A 13,892-nucleotide genomic window follows, 5' to 3' on the forward strand; every position below is an offset into this window, starting at 1 on the left:
ATAGATAGATAGATAGATAGATAGATAGATAGATAGATAGATAGATAGATACGCATGGCTTTCTTAAATAGGGAACTTAAGTGTTTTTTTATAATGTACAGTGAATTCAGAAAGGCTTCACGGCGCTTCACTTTTCATTTTGTTATGTTACAGCCTTATTCCAAATTGTATTAAATTAATCTCTTTCCTCAAAGTTCTACACACAATACCTCATTATGAAAATGTGATAAAATATTTTCTGAGATTTTTGCAAATTTATTAAAAACAGAACACAAAGAATGCACTTTTACGTAAGTATTCACAGCCTTTGCCACAAAGCTCAAAATTGAGCTCAGCTGCATCCTGTTTCCACTGATCATCCTTGAGATGTTTCTATAACTTCAACTCAAATGAAGTCCACCTGTGGTCAAGTCAGTTGATTGGACTTGATTTGGAAAGGCACACACCTGTCTACATAAGGTCCCACAGTTGACAGTGCATGTCATATCCAGAAAGTAAAGTAGACATGAACATTCTTGAAATGAAATGAAATGAAATGAAATGAAATGAAATGAAATGAAAATGAAAATGAAATAGGGGTGAAAGCCAGCAAATACATGAGACATTTTAATTACCTGGACATTTTTACAGATGGCTTAAAGAACACAAAGGGGTGGGTTGGAATAGGGGTTTATATTCCAGAGTTTAAAGTTTGTATATCTAAAAGAATTTCTGATCAACTTTCAGTTTTCACAGCAGAAATGGTGGCAGTAATATTTAGTTTACAGTGGACAGAGGAAGTTAGACCGGACAGGGAGGTGATATGCACCGACTCAAAGGCTGTCATAGAAAGCATTCAGTCTAAAGGAAACAACAGGAAATATCTACTTCTAGAAATACAGCTCACATTATTCAGGTTATACAAGGGAGGTATGGACATTCGTTTTTGTTGGGTGCCATCACACGAGGGGGTGGAAGGAAATGAAAGAGCAGATAAACTCGCTAAAAAAGCATTAAAAAGGTGAAATAACAGTAAATATTCCATTCGGGAAAGGAGAGGGTAAATCATTAATTAAAGGAAAAGCAATCGAGAACTGGCAGAAAACGTGGAATGAGGACAAGAAAGGAAGAAGATTATATAAAATTCAAAAAGCAGTTAAGATAATTATAGAGAACGAAGTAGAAGAGTTGATAATAATGAGGGTTGGACATACACTTCTAAATGATACAATGCATATGATGGGGAAAAGGAATAACAGTAGATGTGAGGAATGTGGGGAAACGAAGTGTGGAACACTGATGGAGTGCACTAAATATACAGAAGAAAGGGAGAGATTGAAAGAAAAAGTAAAAGAGAGCATGGAGTTTAGGAGGAATATTAGGAACTGAAGGGGATAAGGATAAAATAAGTGATGTTAGAAAAGAGTTGTTTATTTATTTACATAACAAAAATATTAAAAATAGAATCTAGGGAAAGGAGGCCATGAGTTACACACTCTTCCTCAGTAGGTGGCGGTATGCACTTGAACGTTGTTTGCAATCCGTCAATAAACTAGAAGAAGAAGAAGTGCATGTCAGAGAGCAAACTCCAAGCAAAGAAATTATCTGTAGACCTCTGAGACAGGATTGTGTTGAGGCGCAAATCCAGGGAAGGATACAGAAAAGTTTCTGCTGCTTTTAATGTCCCAACGAGCACAGCAGTCTCCATCATTCGTAAATGGAAGGAGTTTGGAGCCACCATTCTACCTAGAGCTGGTCGACCGTCTAAACTGAGCAGCATCTGCCCCATTGCAGCCTCTGTTGAACTGTCTAAAGACTGGTTCAATCAGAACTGTCTGACCCTGAATGGGAAAAAAAATGACTAAAATTGTATTTAAAAACCAGACTCCTGTTTTGGGGGGTGCTGAAATTCTGTGTCCTTTTGCTCCTCATTGTTCCTCTGTGGTCAAGAATCGTGGGGTGTTTGTAGACGGTTCTTTTAAACTGGAATTAAATATGCTCAGTTGTCAAAACCAGTCAAATAATAAAAAAAAACAGTCAAGTCAAATAAAGCAAAATCGTACATTCCTCTCTTTTTAAAGACCTCAAAACTCTCATCCACGCTTTCATCACCACTAGACTGGACTACTGCGACTCTTTATATGTTAGTTGTGAACAATCATCTCTACATCCGCTTGCAGTTAGTCCAGAACGCTGCTGTGCGTCTTTTAACAGGAACTAGAAGGAAGGAACACTCCATTTTAAGTCAATTGGCTACCTGTTCCATTCGTATTGAGTTTAAACTTCTTTTACTGACTTTTAAAACTATAAATGGCTTGGCACCCATACTTTTGCATTTTTACAACCCAAACTGAACACTGAGATCCTCCAGTTGGATCCTTTTAGCACAGCCAAGGGCAAAATTAAAACTTGAGGGATCGGGCTTTGTGCTATGGTGGCCCCCAGACTCTGGAACAACCTGCCCATTGACATTTGTTCTGCAGAGTCCATAAAGTCCTTTTTTTAAATCCAGATTAAAAACACACTTCCTGGCTTTTAACTCAACTTTGGTTTGAATTCCGTCTAAACCTCTTTTTTTATGTTATTTTCTTGATTTAGTTTGTTCTTAGCCTATTTTATTAGTTGTGTTTTTAATGTTTGATCTTATTTTACTGCGGATTTCCTATTGGTGAAACGCTATGGTCAACATCGTTGCTTTTTAAATGTGCTATATAAATAAAATTGACATTGACACCACACAACTTCAAACACCTGAACCTGGGCGTCCAGCTTTCCACCAAGTCATGTTCTGGACTATCAAGTTCTCTTTAGATTAACAGCAGGTGAAATTGCAGAGTATTTTGGGGTATTGAAGAGGACCATCAGGAGACGCATGAAAAAATGCGGTCTGAGGTATTTACAGTTAAATTATTGATATTATTGGTAAATGGCTATAAATAAACATAGTGTGTTTAAAATGCACTAATTCTAGCTAATTTAATGACTGTAATATGTTGAAGCTACCATTTCTAAAGGGTTGGAAATGCAGGTAACCATGGCAGAAAAACCACACACAGCCTTTCGTTGCTCTTGGCCTACATGAACACCAGACTGTAAAGTGACCTGTGGTCATTTATTGAAAATTGCATACGTGTGTGTTTGTAACTCCACCCACAACAGGAAGTCAACAAGAACACAACAATAAAATTTAACAATGTATGTGATCTTAAGCTCCATATTTACTACATTTTTAAACAGAATGGCATTGTACTTAAAGTGAAAGTATTAGCAGTTTATTTTTTTTGTGCTGGTGAACTGGATTGTTCAAGGTTTTGTAAATGATGTGGTCAGTGAGTTCCAAACTTGTGTTCCTTCTTTCTGTCTCAAGACTGAGAATCTTTGTGAAGAGTGGATGCACAGGGAGTGTATATGACACAACTATGGCTGCATGTGTTAAGACAATACATTTGCAATGATTATTTGTGTTTTTATGTTGTTCTTTTGATGCTTTTAATTAATTTTGTTAGTATTTTTTTAATATTTAAATTACTGCCATTGATTTTTATTGTTAAGCACTTATTGGGAACATCTGCTGTTTTTAAATGTGCTTTATAAATAAATTTAACTTGACATTGGCAATATGCAGTTCCTGGACCCAACTCCTTATTGCATCTATTGATGGTAACCCCAAGCTCATAAGGTTCAACTACACTGACAGGTAATATATTATGTATGTAAGTATGTATATATGTATATATATGTAGTATGTCTTTGTATGATTCTCTCTAGAACTGTTTTATAATACATTGTATTAAAACTTGTCTGACAGGTGGTGATTTGTTGTCCATGGTGGGGTTGATGGATACAGTAGACTAATAGTCTACCTGTCTGTTTCTGGCAACAACAGGGCTAGAGAGTTATGTCAGCCGTTGAACAATATGGACTACCATCTAGTATGGTTTGATAAGGGAGGGGAAATGTAAAGGTAGCAGAATTCATGATCAGGGACAGAGGAACTGAAGGGAACTCTCACATCACAGACAGAAGTGTTTATAATCCAATGGTAAGTATTACCTGTTTTGACAAGTTTAGATTTTTTATATATTCTTAACACGAATCAAACTATGTTAATTTCAATTTTATCACAGAATAAAGAGGATGGTAAATGGTGTATATAATCTCTTTTTGTCTAATTAAGATACTCAAAGCGCTTTACGCTACAATCTGTTCAATTACAATCATTTACACACACATTCATACAGCACTCTACTACATCTCTTCAAAACTAATCTGAATCTATAGACTAATCCGTGCTTTACATCACATTCATACACCGATGGGACACACATTGGAGGCAGTGAGGGGTTCAGTGACTTGCCCAAGGACACTTCAGTATGTGACTGCTGGTGGAATTGAACCCCCAAGTCTCCCGTTGGAGGACGACTGCTCTAACCACTCAGCCATACCGGCCCCTCAGGAAGTGGAGAGATGTCTACAGGCATGCCTTATGCCTCTTCAATGCATTTCAGTTTAACTTTTACAACTGTCATTAAATGAAACCTGAAGAACAATAAAGCAATTATGAAAAAATAAAACCTAAATTGTCCAACTGACAAAGGTCTCTTAAGGGCTGAAACCATGTTAAGAAAAATTAAATGAAATTGCTGAACTTCAAATTGTCACACTCTCCTGGACACAGAATCAAATGCATCAGCCCCGAATACTTAAGCAAATCTATACGAAAGTGTGACCTATGCATCTGTGGCAGAAGTAAATGCTTCTTCAAAGTCGTCATAATTTTTATATGAGCTGGGAGCGTCAGTGTTTCAAAGCATGTTGCTGAAGTGGGAAGAATTCCTCCAGAAATCTCCACCCTGAGTTCCGAACGAAGCACCTCCCAGCCACCTGAGAATCTCTGCAGCTGAGCCAGTGTATCTGATGAAGCTAAACAGTGACAGAATAAAAAGGGCAAAATGTTATGCAAACATAAATCTTCAGTTATGTCCTATACTTAACTGATCAACTTCATAGAATGTAGATGCATTTATAAATAATGATGCATTAGTCAATATGAACACACCGCACCTGCCTCCCTCTCATTCACACACACGTACTCCATCTTACTACGGCTGACTTTCATTCCTTTTCTTTCAAGTGCATACTCTCCAAGTTCTCTTCCACCTGTTTCCTGTTCCCACCACAGATCACAATGTCATCTGCAAACATCATCGTCCACGAGGATTCCTGCCTGACCTCATCTGTTTGGTCCATATATCGTTCACGATAATACCGGTAAAAAAAGCTTGCCCGAGAAAATAAATTATATCATGATATGCTAATTTCATGATGTAAATACGTATGGACTTTGTTGTTAAATACGTCAGTGTTTTCCCTTATACAAGCGGGGCGACCCACCCTGTTAGAACCGAGCACACCAAACTACCGAACTGAACTGCGCACCCCCCAAACCACCTGTCGGTACTGGCGTAACGCTAATTAGCTGCATGCAATACCAGCTAGCTAAAAACAAACAATGCGTGGCTCAGCTGTGTTTCTCCATCCAGCTCTAAACTGCAGGTTCAGACAGTCCACAGCTCAGTTATCTTTCCCTCACCCCCATCCCGCTCTAAGCTGCCGGTACACGCGCAGCTCAACTGTGTCTCTTGAGATCCACAGTCCATGGACCAAGAACAGAGTCAGGTGATCAAAGACAGAGCATCAAAGAAATGAATCATTCCTGTGAGGAAGCTGAAACACCAACAAGCTTCAGGGTCAGCTGAAGACACCTTGTCACAAGTTTTGTAAGTTTTGGCTCTTTTAAAGGCAACATATTTTTTGTTGTATGTTACATTATGCTCAACAGCTCTTAAGCTTCTTTTTATTCAGTTATTTTGGGAAACTGCACCTGCACTTTAGTTGTTGTGGTGAATTTTGTTGATCTATATTTTGTGCAGATTTTTTTCAATCTAAATAACATAAGGATCATTTTTATTTTTATACTTGGAAACGGAATACTTTACTAAATAAAGTAATTTCAGTAAAAGTAACCCTTGTTTTTTTTATTTTTGTTTTTATATAATACTGCAAAGCAACATGTTAAATTATTTTTTTCAAATGAATAACTATGATTTCTGCTTTTTTTTTGTTGTTGTTATATCACAAAATTTATCGTTATCGTCAGAATGCTCTTAAATATCACAATATTATACAAAGTATTTGAGCCATATCGTCCACCCCCATTTGGAAATGTGGTGAGAAATTAAAAAACATGAACAGACTTTCTTTAGGCAGACAGATGATTGAGAAAGAAAAAAGAGACAGCAAGAAGGAGAAAGAAAATAAACATGAACAAAGAAGTAAGAAAGAAAAAGGATAGAAGAAAGTATTCCACATGGAAAGGCATCCCCCACCACACACGTACACACACAAAACAATGGAGAGGAAAATGGTTTTCAGACACAGAAACCATGTTGGGAAGAGCAAAAAGTGATAGTAAATCACTCCAATGTATGCTCACACTGTTGGACAGAGCCAGTCAAATTACCAAGCCATTAGCTTAATGACACTTCCTAACACTCCACCCCCACAGAGAACTGTCTGAGTGCTACTTCAGATGTCTGTCTTAAAGAAAAATGGGCTTCAAAAGCCTGACACTTTTCAGTAACCGCTTTAAGATAACAAATGATTATTGATGACCCCAGGGCAGAAATTAAAGAGCAAAGAGCTGGCAAACAACAGCAAAGATTTTCAGCTGATCAGATTCAGATGATAAAATGTCCTAAGCGTCCAAAATACTCACGTGTACTGCATGTGTAACATCAAGTTTGTGTTGTACTTCTTGTTTTATTGTGTAAGGGAAGAATAAAGTACACAATGAAAACATTACTTCTGGTTGACTGACATCCAAGAATTAAATGTCCACAACTTAACTGTTGCATGACACATTTCAGCTTTTACTGTTGATAATAAAATCTTCAGCATGTTTCATTTCATCTTCATTTTATATAAAAATATGAACTTGCATTTCCTGTGACAATGAAGTGTCAATGCTGAGTGCTGAAAATTTTTGCTGAATTTGGTAAATAAGCTGAAACTGACTTGTGAAAGTTAAATTATCAGAACAAATAGTAAAACTAGAAAAACAAATGCTTAAATTAGTACCCTCGAAAGAGGAACTTAAAAACTATCAGCAAATGGTGAAAATTAGGAAAATGATAACTAAAAACTAATATCAACAAGATAATAGCTCAAAGCTAAAGCCAGCAAGACAGTAGCTAAATGCTAAAAATGAAGCAATATGCTGATCTAGATTTAAAAAAGAATAACATTTTTTTACGGTCTTGAAGAGTTTTCCATGAATATTTATGAGAAAAATGTAAACAAATGTAAAATTCCAAAAAATATTAAAGTTGCAAGTTATAGCACAAATGATACGAATCACTGACCATATTCCTGTTTTTATTGTCCATGATAAGATAATAGTCTATCATCTTCAGGTGATCCAAAATGCTGCAATCATATCTCTCCAGTTTTAGCTTATCTCAATTGGCTCCCTGTCAAATCCAGAATTTATTTCAAAATATTACTTCGAACCTAAAAAGCCCTCAACAACCTAGCTCCATCTTATATTCAAGATCTTATTGTTCCATATTTTCCTAACAGAGCACTTTGCTCTCAGACTGCAGGTTTACTTGCGGTTCCTAGAGTTTCCAAGAGCAGAATGGGAGGAAGATCTTTCAGTTATCAGGCTCCTGTAGTGAACTAGGCCTCCAATCAAAACCTGCCTCTGAAGACCTTCATGGGACAGGAACTGTTATTTCATTGATTTGAATCCAGAAATACAAATTAGCTCATCCAGATACTTTCTAATTGTATCCTGAAGTAATCATTTGAAAGAACTCTCTTTTTTATATTATCATTACTATTTTACAATATCTTGATAATCAAAAGTGTGTTTAGTTCATACCATTTTTAAATGTTGAAGTGAACCACTCATTTTAAATCAACTGTGAAACAGTATTGATGATTTTTTTAATCCTCCATTTAAATTAGAAATCAAGTTAAATGTCTATTTTACAAAGTAATTATGCATTTTTTGATCTTCTGTCTGAAATGAGAAGGAGTGATGTCGGTCAAAAGTCGGAGACAGTCAAAAACAAGTTGTTAGAACAGGCTTACATGTTTTTAAAACTCTCAGACAGTAAATAAGAGAACTGGCACCGGCAGTGTTTCTCACTTCGCCAAAACATTTCTGTCTGTTCCTAAACATTTCTGCTGTTTTCTCAACTTGTAAAAACCCTTTGACGTCACTAGAACCACACCCCTGTTGGTTGCTTCAACCAATCAGGACTTCCTAAAAGTGACCAGAAGCAGAACTCTTTAAAAGTCGACACTTCCTGGAAGTGTCAGTTCCTCTGAGTTCTTCTGAGTCTCTTGGAGTACTGTTGAGTAGTTCTGGAGTTTTTCCACTGCTGAGCGGAACTTCAGACTCAGTTTTCCTGTCTGATGGAGCCTCTGCAGGAGCCACGACGCCTCGCTGTGGCTCCACCAGGCGAATCCCCTATAACTGCTGAGGAAGTTGTTCTGTAGAACGGAGTATCTCATGACTTCTGCCGAGTCGCAGCCGCCCTGAGGAGACGCTGAAAGGTAGCGTGCCAGGGACCTCTTGACCGCAGCGGACCCATCCTCTGCCAAGGTAAAGAGTCATCACGAGCTTCACTACAAGTGTACCGCAGCGAGCTGCGTTTGAAAGGAGCGTGTTGTTCTGGTCTACAGACATAAATCTTCCTCCACATATTTCCTTTAAACTCCTCCATAATTTCCCATCTTTAAACTTCTATCTTGCCAGTAATTAATCCAGATGCCTTCAGAAGTGTCTGTTGTTTTTATTAAGTAAAACGTGCCAAGTTTTATTAATCAGAACCAGACCAGTCTAATCAAGTGTACAATGTTTTGATGTTAAATTTGGATTCTGTTAATAAATGACCACATTTATTTTGATGGGTCAAAGAAAAATAGCATCTCATGTCACTGATTAAACCATCTACGCACAGTACCTCTGTCACATCCAAGAGGGTACTAGACTTTTTAACAAACAGACCACAGTTAGTGAGGATCCACAACTTCTCCTCCTCTACCATAACCCTCAGCACTGGCTCTCCTCAGGGATATGTGTTGAGCCCCCTCCTGTTTACTCTGCTCACGTATGATTGTGCAGCTACCCATCCAGGCTGTCACATTGTAAAGTTTGCAGATGATACAGCGGTGGTGGGATGCATCACAAACAATGATGAGTCCAGCTACAGGCAAGAGGTGGAACACCTGGAGAGCTGGTGCAAAGAGAATAACCTTCACATCAATGTGAAGAAGACAAAGGAGATGATTGTGGACTTCAGAAGGAACAAAAACACCTACACCCCCCTGAACATAAGAGGATCTGCGGTGGAAGTGGTCTCCAGCTACAAGTACTTGGGTGTACACATGAATGACAACCTCAGCTGGAGCAACAACACCACCAGCCTGATCAAGAAAGCTCATCAGAGACTCTACTTCCTCAGACAGCTGAGGCGAGCTAGTCTGGGAAGCTCAGTCCTCACCTCCTTCTACAGGTGTGCAGTGGAGAGCATCCTGTGCTCCAGCATCAACGTGTGGCATGGAGGCTGCACAGCTGCAGAACGAAAAGCTTTGCAGAGAGTGGTGAAGGCTGCACAGAAATCTGTCGGAATCAGCCTCCCCACTATCACAGGCATCTACACCTCCAGATGCAGGAACAGGGCCACCTGCATCATGAAGGACCCCACTCACCCAGCACACACACTTTTTGCTCCACTCCCCTCAGGAAGGAGGTTAAGGAGCATTAAGTGTAGAACCACTAGACTGAGGAACAGCTTCTACCCTGAGGCTGTTAGACTCATGAATCTCTAACTAGAATAATCACTGTGAAAAACCATATCATGTTGCTCCTGATCTGTTTCATGTTGCTGCTGATCTGTTTCATGTTGCTGCTGATCTGTTTCAATGTTGATGTGTTCATGCGTGCACATCTGCTCACAGACTCATGTTCATGTTTGTGCTGATGTTCAATGTTTTATGTTATGAGTGCTTAGTGTATATTTAGTTGATGTTTTTCTTAGATGTTATTACTGTTATACATTTTATTGTTGGATGTAACTGGGACCTTGTGTACATAATTTCGCTCCACCACATGTACCACATGAGGTGCGAATGACAATAAAGAAACTCTGACTCTGACTCTGACATATCTGTAAGTAGCCCGAAAAAGAGAGAACCCGTTATTAAAATATGACTGTAGTGAAGCTCTGAAGCTAATCGAGCCTTTTAGATACACTACACTCCTCTCTTGTGGAACCAACTTCCAGTTTCTGTCCATGAGGCTGACACATTGTCCAGTTTTAAGACTGGGCTTAAGACTTTCCTTTTTAATAAACTCTATAGTTGGGGTTGGCTTGTTATGCTGCCATAGGTTTAGATTACTGGAGGACAAATTGACCACATTTATATAAATTATTTATTACAAGTGAATAGTTTTTCATTTGATATTCTTAATATGTGATTTGACCAGCCATTGTGTATCTATTCCTCCTTCCTGTTCCCCTCAAACCCAGCCGGTTGAAGCAAATGGCCGCTTGTCCTGAGCCTTGTTCTGATAAAAGTTTCTTCCTCATGATGGAGTTTTTCCTTTCCACTGTCGCCTTCATGCTTGCTCAAGATGAGCCTGTGATGGAGTTAAATTCAAAGCAGTCTGCTCCTCAGATAAATAATGTTAACTTGCTTTTTTATATATGAATGTTTCTGTTCAGCGCCCTGAGATGACTTCTGTTGTGACTATAAACTGAACTGAATTAACAGAAACGATAAGATTAGCAAATTGGGAAAAAAAAAAAGAATATAGGCATATAAGATCTGAGGAATTAACTACCTTTTTAAATATGACATTGAAACAAAACTGGGAAGAAATATATTAAAAAAAGATGTTAATAGTACTTAAGTATTCTCAAAAATATGTACATTATACAATAAAAATTGTCCAATAAAGCAATATAGTAGAAAACTTTAACATACAACCAGCCCATGGATAATAAAAGGTCTTAGAAATGCATGTAAAAAGAAAAATACACTATAAAGACTTCATGAGACAGAGAACTGAATCTGCTAAATCAGATATAAAAGATATAAAAACAACCTAATAAACATAAGATTCAGTAAATGGAGTACTATAAGAAATTATTAGACTATAAAAAAAAAAACTATTAAAAGAATGTAGGATATATTAAAATTCTGTAATAAAAAGTGGGGTGGCCATGAGGAATATAATGTATTGTGGCCCAATAGCTTTAACAATTCATTTGTACATGTTGGACCATATTTAGCTCAAGAAATCCCAGATTCTGGGGAGAAGCTGAATATCTCTATAGATAGAAATCTTGTGTAAATTTTTCACTGGCCTGCATTTTTCCACCATTGTGTTGCAGGAAGCTTCCACCTACCTGTTCTCAGGGTCAGGCTTGGTCATGGCTCGTGTTGCGTAACACATCTTCAGTGGTATGCACCTCCGGTCACCGCTTGGACACAAGGAGGGCACGGTGGGGAAGCTCAGAGAGTCCGATGAGAAGGACGAAGTGAAGGCAGGACTGCTGGGACGAGGACACTCGGGAGGTGCCGTCTCCCAGCCAATCTCAGACACTGGGGAGCCCTTTTTGACGTACGGTGTAGCCTCACGCATGTATTTGACTGGGAAGGGAAACACCACACACATTCAGTCTAAAATTATGTAACAATATTAAAAAAAGAGATGAAAATCATCAAACAGGATTTTAAAAGTTCACAGTACTATGTTCACTAGTGAAGTTTACGTGAAATTTAAAAGCAAAGTGTTCAAAATTTAGCACAGAGTATTTATAAGTAACTTTTTTTCTTTCGGCTGCTCCCTTCAGCAGGAGTTGCCACAGCGAGCAAACTTGCATGAAGATTTGGCACTTGTTTTTACGCTGGACGCCATTCATGCAACCTTTGATCACCAAGATACAACAACCCACATGGGTGGAACAGAGAGCTGTCCTCTAGGGTGCCAGGGGGAGCAGATGGGGTGGTTAAGGGCCCAGAATGGGGCAAATGAGGGTGAAGGCAGATGTGGGTACTTCACCTTTTCCAGCCAAATTGTAATGCAACCTTCAGTGGATTTTCGCTTTACTTCACTTATTTGTGCACTCGTTGACATAGGACACCAGGTCAGTTTACTGACCAACAGCAGCTTTATTAATTTATTCACCCTTTAATAATTAGAACTCAGTCACTGAAGTAGAATGAAAATTGCAGGAAACTATATCTTAACAAATTAATATGTACCCAAAATGAGGAGACTGGATTTGTCTTTGAAGGTTTATTACAAAAATAATCGATGTCAATTTATTTATATAGCACATAAGAATAACAAAAGCTGAGTAAAATGCTTTACAATTTAGTTGAATTAAAATGAAAACAAGAAAATACATCTTGTGTCACTAAGGAAACAAGAAATTTAACAACAAAATACAACACACAGAAAAAAAGTCTCAAACTAGTTCTCGAACTCTGCCTGGATCAAAAAATTGACAAGGAAAAGAGATGTCTTGAGCAAATATTTAAGTCTCAACAGTCTTTAAATGATCTGGTAAACTCAGGGCTAAATCTGAGCCGGATGTCCTATCGGAACAGGATCCGAGAACTCTTATTTTGACAGGGTGCGTTCCAGTAACTGTTAGCTTGTGTAGTATGACATATGCTGGATATATTCATACATTTTTCACGAGTTCTTCATTTTTCTGACTGTGTAAATGTCGTGCTTTGAGTTTAACAGAAATGTAACAAGAGACGTTATTTATCTTTGACCCATCAAATGAATGCGGTCATTTATTTGCAGAATCAAAGTTTAACATCAAACATTTACATTAATTTGGCAAAATATGAAAACAATAACAATGGCAAGTTCACAGAAAGTGGGACAATAGACATCAATCACACGGCGGTGATTGAGAACTTTGCTTCAGATATTTCTAAAATATCTGTAATGATTTTAGGAGAAAGGAGAGTTTAAGATGGAAAATGGAGATTTATCTTACAGAGAGATGTGTGAGGGAGTTTATCTGTGGGACCAGAACAACACGCTCTTTGGGGAATCAGCTTGGCCACGGTACACTTGGTCGAAATAGAACCTTCTACCTGGTTGATGATAAAATCAGTGTCGGCGTAGGGTTCCTTTCTGACTCTTTCAGCGTCTCCATGAGGACAGCCAAACCCTTAGAGAGTCGTGCGAGTTATCCAAACAGAAGTTATAATTCCCCAAAATCCTCTCTGCATCCTGGATTGTCAGAATTCTGAACTCCTTCAGAACTCTCTTCAGAGAGTTAAACTCTGGAACTCTTCTCCATGAGCTGCATCAGAGAGCTGTTTTTCATCTCTCTTCTCCAGGAGAACTGCAACTCTTTGTAACTCTTTTACTCTTTTTTTCTTTTTTCTGGCGAGAACCGGGAAGTTGCCACATTTAAATGAGTTGACTTCCGGGTCATTTTAGAGCTTTCTGATTGGTGGATGGACCAGATCAGAGGTGTGGTTTGTGATGTAAGGTGTTATCAAAGTCAAGGGCAGAGAATGAGATTGTTTAAAACAGACAGAAAGATTATTGGAGAAAACCAGACTTCGTGGAGTCGAACTCTCCTGTATCTTCTGTAAAGATTAAACATGACATTTCTTTTCAGTAAACATTTTAGTTGACCGAAACTCGACCTTTAACATACTTACAAATTTGCTCATTGAAGACAGAAAAATCAAGAAATGCATATTACCCTGATTTCTTCTTTGAATGAGGAATAAAAATCATTACTTACTGTTTATGTAAAATAAAAATGAGTAGTTCTCTTCAACCTGTAAACATTGAG

The 13,892-nt window shown here is 38.1% G+C and overlaps 1 protein-coding gene across 1 annotated transcript in view; it reads right to left on the reverse strand.

The window, feature by feature from the left end:
• sntb1 (syntrophin, basic 1) overlaps positions 1–11,734 on the reverse strand; it is a 22,757-nt gene extending 11,023 nt beyond the window's left edge. The window contains 1 exon segment of the mRNA XM_037677256.1: positions 11,466–11,734. Coding sequence (XP_037533184.1) covers positions 11,466–11,734 — 269 coding nt within the window.
• Between the last annotated feature and the right edge of the window lie 2,158 nt (positions 11,735–13,892).

This window comes from Nematolebias whitei, chromosome 5, assembly GCF_014905685.2.
Source record: "Nematolebias whitei isolate Nwh7 chromosome 5, NemWhi1, whole genome shotgun sequence".
NCBI lineage: Eukaryota > Metazoa > Chordata > Actinopteri > Cyprinodontiformes > Rivulidae > Nematolebias > Nematolebias whitei.